The sequence below is a fragment of the Rhinatrema bivittatum genome, chromosome 6 (genome assembly GCF_901001135.1).
Source record: "Rhinatrema bivittatum chromosome 6, aRhiBiv1.1, whole genome shotgun sequence".
Classification (NCBI taxonomy): domain Eukaryota; kingdom Metazoa; phylum Chordata; class Amphibia; order Gymnophiona; family Rhinatrematidae; genus Rhinatrema; species Rhinatrema bivittatum.
The window spans coordinates 324,395,131-324,419,191 of NC_042620.1; the positions used below are offsets into that span (position 1 = coordinate 324,395,131).

At 42.9% G+C, this 24,061-nt stretch overlaps 1 protein-coding gene across 2 annotated transcripts in view; it reads left to right on the forward strand.

Moving 5' to 3' along the window:
- Positions 1–24,061, forward strand: part of UBE2A (ubiquitin conjugating enzyme E2 A) — a 53,133-nt gene that overhangs the window by 16,224 nt on the left and 12,848 nt on the right. Inside the window, exon 4 of one of the 2 annotated variants that reach the window (XM_029607608.1) lies at positions 23,349–23,438. The exons of the other annotated variant lie outside the window; for it this stretch is intronic. Within the exon in view, the coding sequence (XP_029463468.1) occupies positions 23,349–23,438 (90 nt within the window). The remainder of the gene's footprint in view (positions 1–23,348; positions 23,439–24,061) is intronic. 2 annotated transcript variants of the gene reach the window in all.

Consider the following 24,061-nt stretch of genomic DNA (forward strand, 5'->3'; position numbering starts at 1 on the left):
CTTAGCTCCTGCTAATCTTGCCACTTGCATTGTGCTTCTCCATCTTCTACTGCAAATGAGAGACTGTGCAAGATGGGTAATATGAAATTTCCTAGCATGTAGCCAGATGGACTCAGGACCAGTGGGTTATGTGCTCTTCTGCTAGCAGATGGGAGACTGAGTCAGATTTCAAAGCTGACATCACTCTAGATATACCTCTGCAGTAACCTCAGCTCTTCAATATGTCTGTCTCCTAGCAGATGTGGACACTATCTCACACACTAGAGTAGTGTTAACAAATACACAGGCCGATACAGTAAGGGGCGGTAGAAAGAGGTGCATTAGTGCCCGGCGCACCCGCATTTGCCGCACGCACAGTTCGGATCACCTACCGCTCGATACTGTATTTAAATGGCATGCAAATGCAAGCCGCGTCCAACACGCGTCCATGAAGCACAAGCCTTTTTACTGTATAGGCGCTATACAACGCCTATACAGTATCCTGGGTGCGCTGGTACCTGTCATTTCAAATGACATTTGAAATGACAGGTACCAGGAAGTGGATGGCTCTCCTACAGACCCTGCTGCCTTGAGTGCCCGGCGCCAGCAAGCCCCAGTAGCCAGCGATCGGAGTCAGGGAGCGCAACCCAACCCAATCCACAGAAAAATGTTTCTCGCACTTAGCCGCCCAGTCCCAAACCAACCCAATTCAAGCCCCAGCAGAGAGAGATGAAATTTCACAGTCCCAAACTTTCCCCCTGGCCGTGGCCACGCAAGCCCTCAGCAGCAGCAGTAGAAGGGCGGCGAGAGAGAGCGGCTTCAGCAGCCCTGCCAGCTAAAGTGAATACGTGCACGCCTGTAGGTCAAATATGGGCGCTCAAGGCAGCAAAGGTGCATGCGCACACGCCGTGACCTCAGACATCCAGCTGGTCATGGCTGGATTGGGTTGGTTTGGGACTGGGAGGCTTTTGGTGGTAGAATCAGATAATTACATTCTTGTGAATACAGACAGTGCAATGGAATGTATGGGATCATGCTGAGCCTTAAATACCAAGGTTAAAGCTTTAAATTGAATATGCTGAGCAACCAGTGAACCACACTAACGCAAGGGTCAGGGTAGGCAGTAAATTAGTAAGTTAAAGACGCGGCAAGATAGCAGTCTAAAAAGGCGATAGTCGGGGCGCACTTTACTGTATGGGAGGGAATAGCTAATCGGATCGTTTACATACATATACATGCCGCAGGCGTTGCGGTAAGGATCGGTAAAAACAGTGAATCGCGAGTTAGACTTACGCGGCGAAATTGTGAGTACACGGCAGGTTAGAAACGGGGTAACTGTGGCCGCGCTTTACTGTATCGGCCTGACAGCAAAGAGAGAAAAAAAATTTACCTTGAAGATGGAGCCCCACGCTCCTGCTGTGAAACCTAAGGGTTCCTCCCCCAGTTGAGAATTCCTGCGGTGATTTCCAGTATCCCTCAGAGGTGTGCCATGGCCCGGTAGCCGGTTCCCGGTGTGGACGTAGCCCCCAGAGTGGCTGAAAGGCAGCGGGTGCAAAATGAGCACGGTGGTGAAGGTAAAGCCCTCTCCCCTCATTCGAGAAGTTACGCAGCATCTCAACACAAATTTGTCACACTACCAATCCCACACCAAGAGACTGGCCAATCCCACACCAAGAGACTGACAGTAGAAACCACCCTGACTAGACTACTCAGTCTGAAGGCAATAACTCCGGTTCCTATGCCCCAACAAAATACGGGGCGCTATTCCATCTATTTTATCGTTCCCAAGAAGGAAGGATCATTCCGACCCATCTTAGATCTCAACGTCAACCGTTATCTGCGGATACTACACTTCCACACGGAGACCCTTTGTTCCGTTATAATGGCAGTACAACCAGGAGAGTTTCTAACATCCCTGGACCTATCCGCCTACCTTCACATTCCAGTCTATCAAGATCACCAGCGTTTTTCTAAGCTTTGCAGTACTGGGTCACCATTACCAGTTCAGAGCGCTACCTTTCAGCCTAGCAACTGCCCCAGAATATTCTCCAAAATTATGGTGGTTGTGGCGGCAACACAAAGGAAGGGATCTTGGTACACCCTTACCTGGACGACTGGCTGATCAGAGCAAAGTCTTCAGAAGAGTTAGCAGGTGACCAGCAGAGTCAAGAACCTACTGCAGGAACTCGGTTGGGTCGTGAACATGGGCAGCCCTCTCAGTCCCTAGAGTACCTGGGGGCCTGTTTTTGGCACAGAACAAAGTCGACTTCCCTCCCCCGAGGAGAAGGAAACTGATGGAACAGTTATGACGATTGACCAATGCACGCCCCAAGGTATGGGACTATCTTCAAGTTCTTGGCCTCATGGCATCAACCTTGGAGGTCGTCCCATGGGCAAGGGCCCATATGCGACTGCTCCGACGCTCCTTACTGTCACGATGGAACCCACTGTCCCAGGACTATTCAATTCGCCTCCAGCTACCAGCATAGGTACGTTCTCAGCTTCAGTGGTGGCTACAGGAAAACCACCTAAGCAGATAAGTAAGCCTATCACCCACCGAACTGGATCTTGCTCACTATGAATGCGAGCCTGCGAGGGTGGGGAGCCCACTGTCAGGAGCTGACGGCCCAGGGGCAATGGAACAAGGATGAATGTTGGGAATTATTAGAAAGCGAATGGTGAATAAAATGGAAAATGTCATAATGCCTCTCGCTCCATGGTAAGACCGCACCTTGAATACTGTGTACAGTTTTGGTCGCCGCATCTCAAAAAGATATAGTCGCGATGGAGAAGGTACAGAGAAGGGCGACCAAAATGATAAAAGGGAATGGAACAGCTCCCCTTATGAGGAAAGACTAAAAGAGGTTAGGTCTTCTCAGCTTGGAGAAGAGATGGCTGAGGGGGATATCATAGAGGTGTTTAAAATTGAGAGGTCTAGAACAGGTAAATATGAATGTTGTTTACTCTTTCGGGTAATAGACTAGGGGCAGTCCATGAAGTTGGCATGTGGCATATTTAAAACTAAGAGAGTTGTTTTTCACTCAACGTACAATTAAACTCTGGAATTTGTTGCCAAAGGATGTGGTTAGTGTAGCTGTGTTTAAAAAAGGATTGGATAAGTTCTTGGAAGAGAAGTCTATTACCTGCTATTAAGTTGACTTAGAAAATAGCCACTGCTATTGCAAGCAACAGTAACATGGAATAGACTTGAGTTTTTGGGTATTTGCCAGGTTCTTATGGCCTGGATTGGCCACTGTTGGAAACAGGATGCTGGGGTTGATGGACCCTTGGTCTGACCCAGTATGGCATGTTCTTATGATGAGGCGGAATGGAACATAAACCTCCTGGAAGCTCGAGCAGTCAGACCAACGTGCCTGCAATTCAGCCACAGACTAAATTGATTCGAGTAATGTTGGACAAGGGTAGCTTACATCAACCACCAGGGAGGAACCAGGAGCCAGCAGGTGTTGCTGGAGATAGACCCTCTCATGGCATGGGCAGAGATAATCCTACAAGGGATCTCTGCCTCCCACGTCACAGGAAAAGGCATCTCAGCAGACTTCCTCATCAAAGAGCCTGGACCCGGGGGTATGGACACTGTTGACCACAGCCTTCCAACTGATAGTAAATCTCTGGGGCCTCCCAGCACTGGATCTACTGACCACCTATCTCGGTGCCCAAGTCCCCGGGTTCTTCAGCCGCAGACTAGAGCCACGCTCCTAAGGGATCGACACTCTCTCATCCAGACTTGGCCAGAGGAAGACTTATTGTATGCCTTCCCCCTCCCATGGCCGCTACTGGGCAAAATCATCTGCAAGATAGAGCATCACAGGGGACTAGTTCTACTAGTGGCCCCGGATTGGCCAAGGCGACCATGGTATACAGACATGCAAAGACTCCTTGCGGTGAACCCTCTCTGCCTACCTCCACCCAGGGACCTGCTCTGGCAGGGCCCGATTCTTCACGAAGATCCATCTCGATTCTCTTACGGTCTGGCCCTTGAGAGGACTCTCTTGAAGAAGCGAGGTAACTCGAAGGCCGTGATTGACACCCTGCTCCGAGCGCACAAGTTCTCTACATCCCTGTCATACATACGGATCTGGAGAATATTCGAAGCCTGGTGCGAGGACTTCGGGATACTCCCGTGGATGGCTAAGATTCCCATGATTCTGGACTTCCTACAGGACGGTATGAAGAAGGGGTTGTAATCAATTTCCTCAAGGTCCAAGTAGCTGCACTGTCCTGCTTCAGAGCCGAAGTGGATGGTATCAGACTATCAACTCATCCAGATTTATCCCGCTTCCTGAAAGAGGTTAAACAACTCCGCCACCCTAAAGTGGCCGGTGCCCCTATGGAATCTCAATCTAGTATTAGACTTCCTATCAGGGACTTCCTTCAGACCAACAAATAGTCTGTCACTACTACTCTTAACATTGAAGACTGTATTCCTGGTGGCAATATGTTCAGCTCGTCGCATCTCCGAACTACAGGCACTATCCTGTTGGGAGCCATTCCTTAGGTTCACTCCTGGAACCATACAGCTGCGCACCGTCCCCTCCTTCCTACCGAAAGTGGTCTCAGAGTTTAATTTGAACCAGGCCATTTCCCTGCCATCTCCAGAAACATAAGGACTTGGAAGATTCACGCCGCCTTCGCCACCTAAATGTCGGCAGACTCCTGGTGCAATACCTGGAAAGATCGGAACTGGTACGCAAAACGAATCGCTTGTGCATTCGTTCACAGCGGAAAGAAAGGAGAAGCGGCCTCGAGGGCGACCATAGCCCTCTGGATCAAAGAAATAAATCAAGGCAGCCTACTTAGAGGCAGGAAAGCCCTTAACCTGTAGTGGTAAGGCTCATTCTAAGAGGGCCCAGGCAGTCTCTTGGGCAGAAACCAAGCTGCTGTCAGGTGGCAATGTGGTCCTCCATACACACCTTCTCCAGGTTCTACCGCCTGGATGTTCAGGCCAGAGAAGACTCAGCCTTCGCAAGGATAGTATTAAGTGGGCCACGGGCAGCCTGCCGTCCTGTTCAGGAGTAGCTTTTGTACACCCCACTGGTCCTGAGTCCATCTGGCTACATGCTAGAAAATGGAGAAATTACTTACCTGATAATTTCACTTTCCTTACTGTAGTTGGACTCAGCATCCCACCCATGGCTGCCCCAGAGAAGGAGAACCTTGGAAAGCAAACCTCTAGACCAGTGGTTCTCAACCTTTTTTTCTGTCTGGACACACCTGACAGATGGTTCTCATATGTGTGACACACTGAACACATGACCATCAGGGCTAAATGTAAAAGTACAGTTTGCATCCACAGGAACCCCCCTGATCCACAATTATGGATGTAAAGCAGAATTATGACATTCCCCATACAACTCACCTTACAAAAAATATATTCTGGTTTTAGTGTTATCTCAGTAACAGCAACACAAACTCCAACTACCAGGCTCAATAGCCCTACTTATGAAAAGACGACAGTTTATCACTAATGCATGTCCTCTTGAGAAAATACAACAAATAAGACAGTACAAAAAAATTCCTCACCTCGATCATACACAGAACCAACCTAACATACTCCCAGGATCTGCAGTAATGCACATAAACTAATCTGCCCACAGTTACACTTGTATTATGGAATACACTCAAACAAGAGCAACCCTATCTATGAAAAGGCAACACTACAAATATTAAATCAGGCCCTAAACACCAATACATCTCCTATTAGGAAAACAGAACTAGCCAAGCAGCTATAGATCCCAACACAGAAATAATTGTAAAACTATACTAATAAGCGGAATAAATGCTTCACAATTATGAACAGAATAATATCCAACAAAAACTTATAACATTTTAAAATTCTCCAAACACCAATAAAATATTTCAAAAAAGCAGACACATACATAATATTCAGTAATTAAAATGGCAGTCAATCAAGAAAAATAAATTTAAAAAGCCACATTTAACCCCCTTCAGCAGCTCTCCTACTCCTCTTCCATGCAGGCCAATAGCAAACACTAGAAGCAGTAGTAGCTGAAGCTCTGTTCTTATGGTCCTCTTCCTTAGTGCCCATGACCAGTCTCTCTCTCACACATACCAGTTACACCCCCATGACCAGTTTGTCTTTCATACACCAATCATCTCCTGACCAGTCTTTCTCTCTCTCTCTCTCACATACACATGTCACCTTCCTGAACAGTCTGTCTCTCTCTCTGCTCTCTCATGCACACACAAACACAGGCTTCCCACTCCCATGTTCTATCTTACATATACAGGCTTCTCACACCCAGGTTTCTCACGCCTGTGCTAGCTCTCACCACATGCACAGGCTTCTCATTCCCACAATCACTTTCTCTCACACACACACTCCAGTCACTTCCATTCTCTCCTATATACACACATCATCTCTCTGACCAGTTTCTCTCAATCACACACATGTTCTCTCTCACACACTTTACATAGATGATCTCAATCAAATGCTCTCATACACAGGCTCTCAGTCAGTTACACATGCACAATCTCAATCACACATACATTCTGTCACTTAGGCTGGCTGTCTCTCACTCTCTCATCCCTCCCCCCCCCCCCCCCCCGAGCACAAATGGTAGCTGTAGCAGCCTCCTCCTCTAGCCCCTGCAGGCCAGGAAAGAAGAATCCCATCGGCCATGGGAGGCTAATTCTGCTGGCTGCTTCTGATTTTGCTTCGGGCCCACGCTACTGCTCGAAGCTGCTGCTACTTTTTCGTGCAGCATGGCTCTTTCTTCTCCCCACGCACCCCACTGCACATCACGTCCTGTTCCGGGCCAGGGTGTGGGCAGGTACGGGAAGAAGAAAAGGCCCAGCCGCAGTTGCCAGCCTCCACTAACACTGCTGCCATTCCCATCCAGGCTTGAACGTGCTGATAACCCGGGCGGCAACGCAGCAGTGGAAGATAGCCTGGCTCTTGCTCGGTGGTGGGGGGGGGAGAACAGCAGGAGACTGGTAGCACGCGACACTGGTTGAGAAGTGCTGCTCTAGACTAAGCAAATACGGGTAAGCCGCTGCCTACCCTTAGTTCAAGACACCCACAGTTTGTCCAGTGTCAGCATTAATTGGTTGAGTGCACTGGCGGTCTCCAGTCTTGAAATCAGTTCAATCAAGTTTAATAAAAGATATATCCACAATGGCTTTTCAAAGAGAATGCTGAAGAGCTGACGTTACTGCAGGGGTATATCTAGAGTGACGTCAGCTTTGAAATCTGACTCCATCTCCCATCTGCTAGCAGAAGAGCACATAACCCACTGGTCCTGAGTCCATCTGTCTATACTAAAGAAAATGAAACTATCAGGCAAGTAATTTCTCCAATCAGACTATCTGTAAAGTCTTTGTTTAGGCTGTTTGAAAAAGGTGAGCATTTTTGCCTCCTCGGAAGTCTTTCATCTGTTTCATACTCCTAGTCCGTGCTTTCCTGCAGTCCTCTCTTCTTGTCTTGCCAGCATTCACATTCCAATCACCAATAATAAGTGAAGCATCCTTTTCTTGGCTATAAACTACTTTCACTGGAATTTGATATCTAGCACTTCAGCATCTGTGGTGGGTATCCTGATTGACTGATTGTCCTTGGATTCTTAGGGATATGGTTTTTCATTCACTGTGTTGTAGCCCAATATAGTCAGCAATATTTGTAAAATGTCCACTGCATTTCTTTTAATAGGAAAATACTTTTGAAGTCATCTGATTGAAAATGACCCAGTCCTGTCTCTCTCTGCTGACTAATGATGTGCGTTTCAGTTTGTTCATTTTGCTTTGGCTATATTTAATTTTTCCTGATTTAAGCATCTAAAATTTCATTCCCCGATATGTGCCTTTTCAAAGCAGGGGACTGTAACAGTGCGGTCATGACAAGTGAAAAAATGGGATTTCAAAAAAGCTAGAAGTTATCAAGTGTTTGGAAAATGAGATTGTGCTAAAAAGAATAAAGCCATGTATTTGGGGTGCAGTTCTTGTCCTCCTAAACAGGAAATCCTAGGGGTAGTTATTTCAGGTGACCTGAATGTGGCTATTCAGTTTTATAAAGTGACAAGGAATGGTGTTAGCATACTCAGTTGCATAAGTGGAGGTATGAGCAGGAAAAGTAAGATATCATTGCCTTTAAATTGCTCATTAGTCTGTCCTTACCTTGTTCTGTGTTCATTTCTGAAGGCCATATCTTCATAGGTACAAGAAGAGAATGGAAGTGGTTCAGACAGTTGATATAAATATATAGGGCCTGCAGTGCTGAAATATATAATTGTAATTTCAGTTTGGGTTATGCCTTTCTACTGGTAAACCAATACACATGTTTACTTGCTGGAGGAAAGAAGGGATGGGGAATATGATAGAAACTTCCAAATATGACAGGCTTCAGTATGTCCTAAAAAGGGGGAATTTTCCATAGAAAAGGAATTTCAAGGACAAAGGGTTATAGAATGAAGTTGGAGGGAAGATAGTTCAGAGGAAACATGAAACAAATACTTTACTGAAAGCTGCCTTTCAGTACTGTGGCAGAATTCAAGCTTGGTCGTCAGAACAAGGTTGGAGGGTCGCAGTATCTAACATCTTTGAGAGGTTATAAAGAGAAAACAGAAGGAAGCACAGCATAGCAATACTGCAGGTCGTGGGGTAACTTGATAGGAACCATAAGGTTACAATTCAGTTGGGTTGGTGGTGGCAAGGTGCTGTGCAGCAAGGTCAGGGAAACCTAGGAGGCTGGGTGTGTTTGAGCAACAGCCTCACTAGTTTTGGCAGTAGTTTAAATTATTGCAAAGCTAGGTGGTAAGACATGAGGGCAGAATGGATGTTACATTAAGTATGGGCTCTTTCCTGCTCATCTACTTAGAATGGTAGAACAGTGAGGAAGAAAGAAAACATAGACTTGATAAGGTGGGATATATATATATATCCATAGCTGTGTACACAAGAATAGCTAGACAGCCTTGGATGAGCTAATTTTTTTTTTTTTTTTTAAGCCATTTGGTACATTGCTATAGCTTACCATTGCTGTCTTCTGCACACAGCCAGCTAACTTTGGTAAGGATCATGAACCCCTACTGTCTCTAGTAGCACTAACCCGTACTACTGGCAGGGCAGTTGAGCATTGTTCACATTGGGGGCTCTTGGTCGGGAACATCTTACTCTTCCATACAAATCCATCAGACTGCAGCCCCCCCCCATTACCTTTTTTAACTTGCTGTACAGTTATTTAATAGAGGATGTAGAACTCGAACAATGAAGGGTGTTTTCTCAAATTTGGCTCCTTTAGAGTGGAAATTGCAAGTATGAGAAGCTTTAAATTGTTCTCACTCTACATAACTGTAAACGCAGCACTAGAGAGTCTGACATAGCAAAGACCCACCCATTGCATGGAGGATAGAGAGGCTGTTTGGCTTCTCATGTATATGCTAATTAAAATAAAGCAGAAAGCTTAATTTTTTCCCCAAAACCCTACAGTTACTCAGCATTGGTCAGGTCTTCACAGGGTCTGTCAAACAATTCAAATTGTGTATAGCACTGCATGGTAGAAATGAAATTCTTTACATAGGTTGCAGGAGACACAAGATGGCTTCAAATATCATGCCTTTGTAACTTACCACTGGAACTTGTGTGGTTAGAGACCATTATACCAAACTTGCTCTGTTAAAATGATTTATGTGAAGATCTCATGATACCTAGTTTCCTCATCTGACCACAGCACACAGCTTTCAAAATGCTCAATAACATCACATGCTGATCTTCTTCTTGGAGCTGATGTAGTAAGCCGTGCTAATACATTCATGGGTTTTTCAGTGCTAACTGTACTCATGTATATAATAGGTTTTAATACCAAAAAACGCATGCAACAGAGTAAGACCCATGCAAATGCCATATAAATGAAGCAACTGGCTATTAATAGGTAATTATAGAGAGCCGTATTAGCTAGGAGAACTGTTAGTGCCTTTTTTATTTTAATGTGTTAGCACCAGGGGCCCGATGTAATAATTTTCGTGGGAAGGCGGGCGTGGATTTTTCAGCGCCCGCTTTCTTAATGCACGCATGGAGCCCCCAAGGGCAAATTAGGGGGTCGCGACCCCGTCTGCCAGTAATAAAAACGGAAGCGAAGTTTATTGAGGACCAGTCTTTCATTTCTGGCAGACGGCTGATTATGAAAACTGACGCAGAGTTTACCGGCGTCAGTCTTCAATAACTCAGCGGTCTGCCAAGGTATTTTTTTTCGGGGGGGTTTTTTTTTTTACACTTAAGTACAGAAAAGCAGTTTTTTCTCCTTTTTTCTGTACTTCTTTTACATGCACTCCGCTATTAACACCTGCTCCAGGCAGGCATTAATATCTGAGCGATAAATGTGCGGAGTGAATGAGTAATAGCCTCATTCATTTACATGTGATGAGCTCTATCTCATTCACTCAGCATTGGACGAGGGTTAAATAGGTGCTAATCCCGCTATTGCATTAGGGGGTGGATTAGCACCTATTTAACCCGCGTCCGACAGCTGGTTAAACAGTGCGCTGGTGTGAGTGCACTGCATTGCATTGGCCCCCAGGGCAGGAATACAAGTTAAATCACCTGTCTGAGAGACAACATGCAGAAAGCCTTGCCAACTGTTATTGTTCATTTTCCAGTCTGCCTGTATCTCAAGCTGAAACAATAATATTGAAGAACTGTAATCTGCATTTGAAATTAGCTTTGGGATATACACAGTGGCTTGCAGGAGTATTTGACCCCCTAAAAAGTCAGCAGATTTGTTATAAATGACAACACAGATTGTTCTAGACAGTATATTGCAAATCAGTATGCTCTTAAAGTAAACTTTCAAAGTCCATTAATTCTGTACATTTTTTGTAACAAAATTAAAGACTTAAATGCTGCTTGTCTAAATATTCAATCCCTGTGCTATGGAAGCTCCAAAGTTACACAGATGAAAGATATTGCCCTAACAATAGGCTTACAATTGGCCTCTACCCTTGAGTCATAAAAAAAAAGTTTTATAGACATGCACAAGATAGGAAAAGGCTACAAAATAATATCCAAGGGCTTGGATATCCCACTAAGCATCGTTGGATCAATTGTGAGGAAATAGAACCTGCATCATGCTGTCTAGACAAGGATGTCCCTCAAAACTCCACATCAGAGCAAGAAGACTTGTGAGAGAATCCAGAGGCCAACAATCATTTTGAAGGAGCTACAGTGTTCAGTGGCTGAGACTGGAGTGGAGGTGCACCAGTCAACCATACCAAGAGCTCTGCATACAACTGGCCTAAATAGGAGGATGGCTAGAAAGAAGCCATTACTGAAGAAAAAGCATATCTGCATGTGGAGTTTCTCAGCATGAGTGACACAGCTAAAATGTGGGATAAGGTTTTGTGGTCAGATGAGACAAAAATGGAGATTTTTGGCCAAAGCTCAAAATGCTATGTATGGTGCAAACCTAACGCTGCCTGTTCCTGAGCAAACACCAACCAAACAGTAAAGTGTGCAGGTGACAGCATCATGTTATGGGGATACTTTTCATTGGAGAGGACTAGGCATCTTGTTAAAATTAAAGAAAGGACAGATGGATGGTTCATCGTACAGGGAGATACTGCAAGATAACCTGCTTTAGTGTAAACTAAAACTTGGGAGAAAGTTCACCTTTCAGGAGAGCAATGATCCCAAGCACAAGGCCAAAGCCACACAAGTGGTTGAACAACAAAAAGATGAATGTTCTACAATGGCCAAATAAAGTCAGATCTCAAGCCAACCGAGAATCTGTGGCACTATTTTTAAAATTGCAGTCTTTAAGCACCATCCAACTAACCCAACAACTTGGAGCAAATCTGCCAGGAAGAATAGGCAAAAATCACTCCCAAACAGTGAGCAAAGTTGGTAGAAACATACCCCGACAGACTTAAAGCTGTTGTTACAGCAAAAAGTGGTTCTACCAAGTACTAGTCTGAGGGGATTGAATACTTATACAAGCAGCATTTTTAATTTAACTTTTTTACAAAAGATGCAGAGAAATAATGAATTATAACTTTGAAAATGTATTTTAAGAGCATACTGGGATTTCCGGTGATGTCATGAGGCTGAAAAGTCACAAGCAAGAAGGGCTCCGATCAGGCACATATCTATGTATTTAAAACCCCAATTTGACCTACAATTTTATAGAGACATTGGCAAGGAAGGAAATGGGCTCTTTAAGCTGGATTTTCTGGAATCTCGGGTCATATACAGAAACACCAAAAGTAACCAGAGAAATCTAAAGCACCAGAATTGCAAATGGAATCTCAGATTAAGAGAGCAATGCAGAAAATGAAAGCAGCTTTCATTTTTTGAGATTCCATCATAATCGATAGAATTTCAAAGAATGGATCAACAGCTATCAAGGATAGGATAAATAAGCTGCAGTCATTGATTTTTAACGAGCTAAAAACATGGAAATGCAAAGTAATAAGAGTCAATAGACTGGAAAATTGTTGTATCCAGGAAATGACAACAGATCTTAGAGGCCGAGATGTCTGCCATAAAGAAGGAAAATGTTATCCTCTTAGAGCAATTAGAGGATCAAGAAAATAAAGGAAGGAGAAATAACCTCTGTGTGATCGGGGTCCCTGATGGTGTTAAGGATTCAGATTTGATCCAACTGATTTCAAGTAAGGCTACCTGAGATGTTTAGTCTCTCTCTAGCCACCGAGCCTATTAGTGTTGAAAGAGTACACAGAGTTGAACAGCTTTCACAAAATTCCAGACCAAGACCTGCTATGGCAAGAATCCTGAACTTTGTGGATAAGTTAGATTCTCGCCACTTACAAAAAGGCATATAACACAAATCCGCTAAAATGTCTTGCAGCTCCTATTGTTTAATGATTACTGTGTGAGCGTGTCAGGGGGAAAATAGAGCCGCCTTTTTTCCCCTCTATCTGCACTCAGTTTTAGTGTAGAGGTGTAAAATTCAGTCTTCAATATCTGGCAAAACAAAGTATTTTACAAGAGGAAACTACCATTTTTCTTACCCAAGAGCAAGCGCTTAAGTTCCTGGATAGTATGAAGGCCTCAGACACAAATTTCTCATAGGTCTAGACTTTGATTCCAACCTCGGCTTGTTTTAACACAACCTTCAGAAGACGCTCCTCTTTTTACAAAAAAATATAAAGGAAAACCGAAGAACTTTCTCTTATCGTGTGATGGCCATTTTGTTAAGCTCTTCTTTTCTCTTTGCCATATTTGACTTGTGATGCACCAACAATCTGATGCCCCCCCCCCCCCCCCCCCCCCAAAAAAAACCCCAAACAAACAATTCTCGTTTTGGAGACCAAACTTGTGTGGTGTTAACCTGCTGCTTTGGAGTGTGAAGATAATGTCCGATTTGAGAACTGGTAACCATTCTATGATTTTTTCAGTACAGTGCATAGGCTTCCAAAGACTTGTGGCCTTTAGTTTTGGAGACCAAACTTTTTTTTGTTTTTTCTAATAGCCTGTTACTTTGGAACTGCTTTAGAGCGAGGCGAAGGATGTTGGATTAAGAGATCAGGAATTGATGGTAACGATTTTATGGCTTTCTTTTCGGGCTATAGCGCAATATAAAGCATTGGCCTTCACAAGTGTAAGTCCAGAACACTTTGCAATGATGCTAGAGAACAGTTGCTGATTTTAATCTGGCTTCCTTGTGTTTTTAACTTCTAGTTTTAATGTATCAAGAAGCCCAAGCTGAATGGTCTGATTTTTGTTCATCTAAAGGCTTGGGTTACTGTTGGCTAACAATTTAGATCCTATTTAAAATTGCTTTCTCCCTTTCTTTTTTGATTTCTACTATCAAGTGGTTGGTTTGCTATGCATTCAGAAAATAAGTGTGTTTTTTCTTTTTTGTTTTTTCACTGTAATCTTAACTTTTTCAAGTTTATTTTGCGAATGGAACTGCATAAACGACTTCCAAGCTCTAATAGCTGTGAGAGAGTTTTCTTGTTCTCTTTTGGAAGCTAATATCATCTTGATAGCCAAAAGATAATTCTAGTGCAGCCTGGGAAAGGTGTATCTTGAAAAGTAAAGGAAAAGATACAGTCCCTTGGAGCAGCACGGATGTGTGATTAGTGAATATGCAGGAATTGGATATGTGCACGAAAGTTTGGAATCTCTTCTTAGGGGAACATAGGCTAGCTCTGGGTAAGGGAGTGAGGTCCCGTCCCCCCCCCCCCCCCCCTTCAACTATGTGGACTGGTGGCTGAGGCTGGGCAACATTCCAGTTTTGGGGTGGGGGGGGGTTGGGCTTTTTTTTTTCCCTCCTCTAATTGTATACTTGCTATCATTAGCTATGTTGCAAGGAATATGGTTAAGATTGCTATCCCTCAATGTGAAAGGGGTTCATGCCCCAATAAAAAGGAAAAAACTACTGATTTAAAAAAAAACAAAACCAAAAACTAAAGCACAAATTTCCTTTCTCCAAGAAACTCATCTTTCTGACACAACAAAGGGGGGTTAAAACAGGATTGGGTGGGTCAATGCCATTTTGTGACCTACTCTAGACAATGAGGTATAGCAATCTTAATATGCAAATATTGTCCGTTTTTTGTATTGGAGAGAAAATTGGCTGAAAGGAGATGGTCATTACCTCATACTAGCTGGATCTATAACCAATCAAATTTGTTTTTGTTAATGTATATACCCTAAATGTATTCAATTGGGCCTTTTTCTTCAAATTAGTTGCAGAGTTGGGGTAATTCATACAATACCAACTGATAACTGGGGGAGATTTCAGTTTACCTATTTTGTCCTGAATTGGACACTAAACCTATCCATTTGAAAGGGTGCTATAAGAAGTCTGAAGGGGTGCACTTTCTCTTGAGAGCTCCAGCTCCTGGACTACACCCTATTGAGTTGGATTTTTTTACTATTTGAAAGTGCACAACTCATATTCGAGAATTATTTCTTGGTCTCCACCAGCTTATTTCCAAAATTTCAATCAGCATCTATTGATATCTTTATGATTGTAGGCCATGCATCCATATCATTTGAGAATTATTCAACCTAGGGGTCCAGCTAATTTCCAATGGCGGTTACAATCAGCATTTATTTTATGATGATTTCTGTGACTATCTATCTAAAAGTGGCATGGAATGACTATGTGGAATTTAACTATACAGCTGACATTTCCAGTGATCGTTTTTGGCATGGAGGAAAGGCACTGATACACAAAGATCATAGTGTACATAGCTCATAAAAATAAGCTCAGGGATAAATTTTAAAATTGCATGAACTCAAAGAATTAAAACAAAAAAAATTCAGTCTCTGCATGCCAGTACACAAGTATAAATTGATTCTGTTAAGATCCCTAAATTTGTATATTCCAGAGGGAGGTCTAACATATAATGTAATATAAAAGCCAACTGTTTCATCAAGCCAATAAGACAAGGTAGATTACTAGGAGTGATCAAAAACAAAAAAAACCCTTGCAAAATCACCATAGTTGGATGACTTTTTAGTGAAGAATTTTACAAAATTATCAAGGAAGAGAGAACCCCACTAAAACATTTTGTATGATAGCCTAATTGGGGGCCAATTTAAATATGACATGAACTGTGTGCTTATTAGTGTCTTTCCCAAGCTGGAAAGGATTTAACACAGTTAAGATCTTATAGACCAATTTCTTTAATAAATATGGATTATCCATTATAGGCATAGCTTCTGGTTTTGAGATTTTTATTTTTAGGCCAGCAAAAAGACCAAAATTGCTGTGCTTTTGCATTTTAGTCAGCAAGAATAAAGGGTTCTGTAGAAAAGGAGCATGTGATCCACAAACAAATTTTCTATTTCGAGCCCAGAAGAAAACCTTCAATTCCAACCAAATTTCTTATATTAGTTTACAAGAGGTTCAACCTCTTTTATGAGTGGCGATAAGGAGCAGCATTTTCGTGTGCCTCCTTCCAAGTTAAGAGTGGAAATCTTTCCATAGACTATAATAATGGCTTTAGTGCTAGCTTATAATATGAATATCCAGTTAACAAGAGTAAGGAAGTCCATATTTCTGCAAAAGCCAAAACATATATGGTCATTAACATCAAATGCTTTTTCAGCATCCAGCTTATAATCGGGCCTTGTGGATTATGAACTTTCCTGGACCATAACGCTTCAATCAATTTACAAATGTTTGTCTCACCATTTCTAACTAATCCTGTTTGGTCCTTAGCTACTAACTGTGGCAATGCCTAATGAAGGTGATTAGCCAGAATGGAGGCTAGTATTTTTAAAATTTAAACTAGATTGGCAGGGTACCTTCCCCCTTACATGGTCTTTGGGAGTATTCAAATATTTGGGCATTTAGATATCTCACAATCTGTTATATTAGTTGAACATAACTAAAATGTTAGAATTGATAAAAGATCAATTGACATGGAAAGACCTCCCCTGTCAATGGGATGCTGTGTATTCAAAATAACTTATTACCAAAAATTCTTTATAAACAGATGTTTCCTGTATGGATGAAACAACCTTATGTTGATCAACTGCATAAACTGGTCATATAATTTGGAGGGATAAGTTGTCTAGACTGAAATATTCCACTTGTATGAGATCAAAAACATATGGTGGTTTACAACTTCCTCATTTTCGTTTTTGTAATATGAAGAGTTTGGAACCGCTATTAATCAGGTTGACTTAGGGAATGGCCTCTGATATTACTGGCATCCATAGCATAGGATCTTCTTAGTGTTTGGATACTTGCCATGTTCTTATAGCCTGGTTTGACCTCTGGAAACAGATGCTGGGCTTCATGGACCCTTGGTCTGACCCAGCATGGCATGTTCTTATGACCTATCAGTTACATTATGGCGGGGAATGGTATTCAAAACAATATACAAACGAGGTCCCAGGTCTTAATTCAGATATCTCTAACCCATATTTAATCATAAATGTGCTCCGATCTAAAGATAGTTCTTTCTAAAAAATTGAGAACTCACATTTTTAATTAGACCGTTTTGTTGGTATGGCATTTATTTTGCAAAGAGTAAAAAGATTAATTCAAGCAATTCTGTGGCATTTGGATTTGTTGGGAGCCCTGAATTTCCTCCTGGTCTAGAAAACCAAATGTTTAAGAAATGGAAACTAGGGTTGGCTATGGTAGAAAATCTTTTCTTTTGAACAATTTAAATGCTTTTTATGATATAATTTATCGACATTTCTTCATGTACTTACAAAATACATATACATAAGATACTATATACTGCAGGCTAGCAATATGGGGCAGATTTGTTCGCGCAACCCGGCACAACAAATCTACGCCCGATTTTATAACATGCAGCCGCGCGCGTGTTATAAAATCCAGGGTCGGCGCATGCAAGGGGGTGCATGGTTGTGCAACCTGCGCATGCCGAGCCGCGCAGCCTGCCTTCATTCCCTCCAAGGCCTACAGTGGGTTCCACATGCTTCAAAGAGCCAGGAAAAGTATATTTGTATCGTGATCTTAATAGCCAAGTCATGCATCCTATACTGCTTGGGGGAAAACCAGAGAGCCGTTCTCCCCAGATGTGGTACCAAAAATTAGCTGATTGGATGTTAAATTTTACTCAAAGGAAAATATTGGAAGAAAATATTAAACTTTGAGGAATTTCATACATATTACCTAAAGCATTAAACAAAATTTGGCAACTCGTGGATACTGTCCACAATAGTGACTGACAGATGTTTAGTAATGGATCTCCTTCCCAGAACACCAGAGACTAAAGTAACTGGATTGATATAGTGTGAATGAGATGTTTGTGTGTGTTTGGTTTTTTTTTTATTGCTATAAAAAGGAAAAATTTCTTTTGCATAATGGATTAAAAATATGAAAATAAATATTCAAATTGATGTATGTTGGTTGGGTTCATCTTTATTAATCTTACTTATTGTATTGCTGTTCTACAAACACTGTAAAAAATTTTTATCTATATGCTTAAATAGTTTAAAAATGGCATTAGTTCTAGACAGTTTGCATTCTGGAAGTGTCATTTGTAATCCATACATCTGCTTGTTTTTTAGGGGGTTGAATACTTTTGCAAGCCACTGTGTATACTTAAGTATCTCATAAGGTATTTTACAGGACAAATTACAATCTCGTGTATGATACCTTAGTGGATCAGTGTAAGAATAATCAGTTTGGCCCATGTCACTTTAAACAACCCTAAAGGAATTCTGCAGGAAAAACAGGCACTAAAATTCAGCACTAATGTAAAAAATACTGCAGTTTCTGCATCAGGGCTTTAGTGTGGCTTTTGGTGTGGCTTTTTAGCTTGGGTCTCACTTGCGTACCTTTATTTTATTACATCCCGCAGGGCCACTGATTTTTCAACGTATGCACTATCAAACTGATGCAAAAAATTAGTGCTGATTTTGGCATGGGTTTTATTACATCGCCCCCCTTGTTTCCCTATAGGAAAGAAACATGAAAGGTGTAAGCCGGGTGACTGGCACAAATTTTACATGATGGACATGTCCATTATAAAAGGAAAGTTTTTCCTTCTAGGTAATTAAGCTAAAATAGAGATTATTTCAGAGTTCCATATCATTGGTGAAACTAAATCCCCTTTAGGGTAGAGTAAGATGCTTTAAATCTTTGGAAAGCAGTTGCATTGCTTGGTTGGTGCCTTTTCTAGTGACCCTGGACAGCTCAGTTCACTTCATTTTATTTTATGTTTAGTAAGTGCTGGTAAATGGCTTTCAGCTTATCTATGCCCTTCATCTGCTCCCGACTCCACTTTTTCACCTTTCACCAAATGCCTGAATCCTTCCCCCTTCCGCAGCTATATTCAAATCCCATCCGAAAGCCCACAGTTTGAGGTTGTCTAGATTTACCTCATGTCTTTAGAGGTTTCCTGAAGGCTAGAGCAGGGATAGTCTGTTTGTATAGCGCAGTATATGTCTAGAAGTGCTATAAAAAGACATAGTAGCAACTCCTTTAAACAGCAAAGGGGGCAAACAAGATTAGGAAGATAGTTAAGGGACTAATGTGTGTTTAAATTTAAAAAAAAAAAAAATTTCATCCTAGTCAACTAAACAGTTGGGATGAAACATTATTGATATGCAGCCTCAGAAAGAGGAATTTGGTTTTAAAGGGCATCTGGTTGGTTTAGTAAAATAGACATTGGAAAGTGCCTTAACTGAAACCTTGCAATTCTGGCTTATTTGTAGCCATTGTCATAGTTGTCTACCATTCCTCTCCTTTTGACATCATTAGACTATTTCTTGCAAGCTGAAGTTATATTCTCCACCAGCTCAGTAAAAATTGACTTTAATTTGCATAGCTTTACATATCATTGAATTTCCAGTTCCTGTTTTCCTAGCTCTGAGGACACTGTGGGAGATCTGCATTTGATTACTCGGAGGACTGGGGATACTTTGAGCACAGTGTTGTCACAATAGTGACATCTAGCGGCCAGACTGGAAATTACTATTTCCCTGTATGTACGTACCCAGATCAGTCCAGACTCCTGGGTTTTGCCTCCCTGCCAGCAGATGGAGACAGTTTTATGTTTCAGTTTTTTTTTACTGACACTGAACATAACTCAGTGTGCCATCTGCAGTCCCTCAGTATTTCTCTGTCTCCAGCAGATGGTGTAAAAGCTGGAGTCTGGGGGGGAGGGAAAAAAGATTAAGACAATTTCTGGATCCTCCCAGGGGGTTGTTAGGTCCTGGTGGTCCAGTTCCCTCATCCCCCATGAGACAGCAGTGGAATCTGCTGACAGTTCTACACTGCAAGCCCAGTGGAGCAGGGAAGTATCCCTTTTTATATGGTTTGTCCTGGGCTGGGTCACTATATAAAGTTTGGCAAAAGGAGACTGATTATAGCCAGTGGTCTGGCTCTTTTCTGATCTGCCATGCAGCCTGTGCTTCTGAAACCTGAACCTCTGCACCAAAGGAAAGTATTGGTTTCTATGTATTTTTAGTTCTCAGAATAAAAAAAACAAACCAAAAAGAACTAGATAGAGGAATCTATGTAGCAGTGAGCTTCCAGAGGGGAAAGCTACCTTAACAGCTCAGTGATGTAGTTTTTCAGCAGCTTCTCTGCCTCCAGAGGAGACCGTGTGTTGGATCCGTGGCGCTGAGGTGCTGTTCCCCTGCTTACCATTGAGGTGCTGGTGGTGCCGCAGATACAGGAAGGAACAGCATGTGCGTGAGCAAAAGTATTTGGGGGGGGGGGGGGGGGGGGTTCTGCATCAAGCATGACCACCACACCAGTAGAACAAGCCTCGTGGGTGACAGTCGAGCGCTGAGGCTTTCCCTGTCAGTCCAGAAACGGCAGACATTTTCGATTCCCTAGCAGGAGAGGCAGGGGAATCCCCTCAACTATCTCTGCTTCCCTCTCCTGCAGTGAGGTACTTGCACTGAGGAATCTCTGGCTCTGGTAGAGATCTTCTGCCGGTTTTAATTTGCTTATGCACAAAGTGTGTTTAGCAAGATGTTGGCTCTTAACCCCAGTCTTCATGGATTCTCAGTTGAGAAGCTCTTTAGGACGATGATTTTCGGTGCCAGATGTTAAATGGATCCAGGTCTAAACACGCTGAACTTGCAGGCAGACTTTACTTAGCTAATTGGAAGGCCACTGCAGTGGCTCTCTTCTTACGTGCATAGGCGTATGCACGCATTCTGTGTGTCTGTTGCATATGCTGGGACCTGTGCGAGTAGGGCCGCGCCCTAGATTTGAGCGTGTAAGTCTGTAACTAGACTTGAGCGTGTATTTATGCAGGTACTTGAGCGCGTACGACTGCAACCTAGTCTTGCATGCATTCTGGAGAAGGGTGTGCATGTATGCCCAGGTGGCATTGGTATGTGCACATGAAGCTGCCTAGAGAGGCTGACAGTGTCTCACATTGCTGAAGTGAACAACTTTCAGGTGGATTTTATCAGTCTGAGAAAATTAGACCCCAGTAAATGGGAGCTACCAGTGAAAACGATGTCTGTCTCGTTCCTGGAAGATGGGGATATCCCGACTAAAGAGAATACCAAGGCGTCATGGTGTTTTATAGCTGTTGAATAGAACACAGTACAAAGGAATCTGAGCTCTGGTGTTGCCGTGGACTCGAGGGATGATTCTTCTTGGTTTTCCCTCCCATGGCCTCTGGACAAGGGATTATGGCGGATAAAGAAACATCCAGGCAACATGATCCTGATAGCCCCAGAGTGGTCACATCAACCATGCTTCCCAGATCTGATCAACATAGTCATAGATGGATCCCTGAGGTTCAGATATCAGTCGACTGTTTTCTACCAGGGCCCAATATTTTTGGGTTAGGTGGCTCACTTCTGTCTCGTGGCTCTGCTTCTGAGAGGAGACAACTGAGATGGAGGGGATATTCTGAAGTGGTTATATCCATCTTCTACATCCTTAACATATATGCGAATTTGGAGAATCTTCGAGTCCTGGTCTGCTGTTGACGGGAGTGCAGCCTCAGTCTGTTCAGGCTACAGTGTTGCATATTTTGGCTTTTCTACAGAATGGTTCTGGTCAAGGGACTGGCCTTTAACTGAGTGGTCCAGGTAGCAACATTTGGGTTGTCTCTGGGGTAAGGTGCAAGGGTATCCTCTATCCACACATCCAGATGTTCTGTGATTCCTTCAGGGAGCCAACGTGCGGAACGTTTGTCCATCTTGGAACCTGAATCTAGTCCTTAGATGATTGTGTGAAGCTTGGTTTAAACTACTAAAGAGAGCTACGGGTAAGGACTTGATGCTTAAAGTGGTTTTCATGGTGGCTATTTGTTCATCCAGAAGAACTTCGGAGCTCCAGGCACTGTTGTGTCGAAATACCTTCCTACAGATGTCTGATTCGGGGGTGCCTTTTCTGCCTGAGGTAGTCTCGGCGTTCCATCTTAGACAGAGCTTCCAGCTTTTATGGATTTGGATTCCTCTACACTTCATGAAGGGGTGCTTAGGCTCTTAGACCGAAGGCTTGCATTATTGAGGTATCTAAAGGTACCTTTATGATTTCCATAGACTGCATCACCTCCTTGTACTGTGGAGTGGCCTAAAGAACGGAAAAGGTAGTCTAAGGCTACAATTGTGCAGTGGCTGAAGGAAGTGATCGAGTTGACTTGCCATTTCTAAAGGGTGCCTGCTGCTGGGGGAGTTTGGGGTGCACTTGACACATTCTCAGGTGACTTTCTGGGCTGAGTCACAACAGGTATCTCCATGAAATTTGCTGGGTTGTTACTGGGAAGTCATTGACCACTTTTGCTAGGCATTATCGCTTGGATGTCAGGGCTCTGGCTTCCATGTGCTTTAGTGAGTGTTCTACAAGCAGAACTCTCCATGTCCCACTTTAGTTAAGGGGAGCTGAAGCACATCCCAGGAGTCTGGACTGGTCTGAGTACATACAGGGAAAGGAAAATTGGTTCTTGCCTGCTAATGTTTTGTTCTTGTAATACCACAGCAGTCCAGAGACCCGCTCATTTACTGGGGGGAGGGGGGTGGAGAGTCCGCTGCGCATATTGTTGCTTTGTATATAGTGTGGAGATGTTGAAGGTCTTCAATACTGATCGCTTATGTTAAATTTGGGAAACTAGCTTTCTATTGTCTTATTTGGGCAACTTCACCTTCTTCCGGCTCATTGGAGGGGAGCGAGCTTGCATAGAAATTTATGGTGGTTGCTGTCACCTGGGCTTGGATACATTCAGGTCAATACTGAGGGACTGCAGGTGGCACACTTATGTACAGTGTTGGTGAAACTTTCTCTGTCTCCATCTGCTGGCAGGAGGCAAAACCCAGGAGTCTGGACTGATCTGTGATATGACAGGAATGAAAATTAGCAGCTAAGAACAAAGTTTCCTTTACTGGGTTCTGTCACTGATTGCTGGGACAGAGGGAAGAGGGATAAGGTAGCAATTTGGAGGGAGAAATAGTGAGAAGTAGTGCATGAAAACTTAACTGAGTTGTAGCACAACAGAGCCTGGTTCACAGAGTTGGAAGCCCAAAGAACCACGAGAAAACTGCTGGCTGCTCAAAAACCACCTCTGCAACTGATGGTTAATGCACTTCTAGCGGTGGTCAGCCACATTTATAAATGTGGTGCAAAGGAAGCCAGCACCCAGAGCACCACACTTATGACTGTAGTTGACCAATTTCCCTTTCTACACTTTTTCTCATTCTATTTTCAGTTATATTTTTTTTCCCTGTCAAGACCCCCGTTTTCTTTCTTCTCTTTTTTGTTATACTACCCCCCCAAGTGTCCATTTTACTGGAGCCATTTCAGATGTCTTCCATGTTCCCCTGATACTTTTATTTCCATTTACCACACTCCCCTGTTCTCATTTCTCTCCTCCTGCCTTTAGTTTCTGCTCACTCCTTTTGTTTGGATTGTATATGCAACATATAAAAGAAACAATGATGACTCATAATTGTGATTGATTTTGTTCTAGGAACTTTCAAACTTACAATAGAATTCACAGAGGAATATCCAAATAAACCACCTACAGTTAGATTTGTCTCTAAAATGTTTCATCCAAATGGTAAGTACCAGCTCTAAGATGAGATAGTTTGAGCTAATTGTATATGCACTGGTTATCTATTGTCAGTTCTCAACTAATAAAAACAGAGACAAAGGAAGTATGTTGGAATTTAGGGGCCCATGTAGTATAATGTGCACTGAATCTGAAGGCAGATAAGGACCTCAAGGCCCATCTAGTTTGCCCAATTATCATTTTGGTGCAGCGCTATTGACTTTGATTCCTCTCTTGCTTGCCCTTCCCTTTATTGCAACTAGTGATCTTCTGTTTGTTCCAGACCTTCCTGAACTCTTAACTGTTTGTCCTGCCGCCTCCATTAGGAGGCTGTTTCATGTATTTGCTGGTCTTTCGGAAATAAATGTGTGGTTTGTTTTTTTTTTTTTTGTTTACTTTGCTTCTGTACCTGATTATACCTTTGAGGTGTTTGAATGTCCGTCAATGCCCACGGTGTTTCCTTTCCTCAGATATACATATTTAGGTCCTGAAATCCCATTTCATAGGGCTTTTCATTTTGATCATGCACCATTTTGGTAGCTCTTCTCTGGACTGCCTCTATGTTGATATCCTTTTGGAGGTCCAGCCTCCCAGAAGTGGACATTATCACACCTTTACTGCTAGCTATGCCT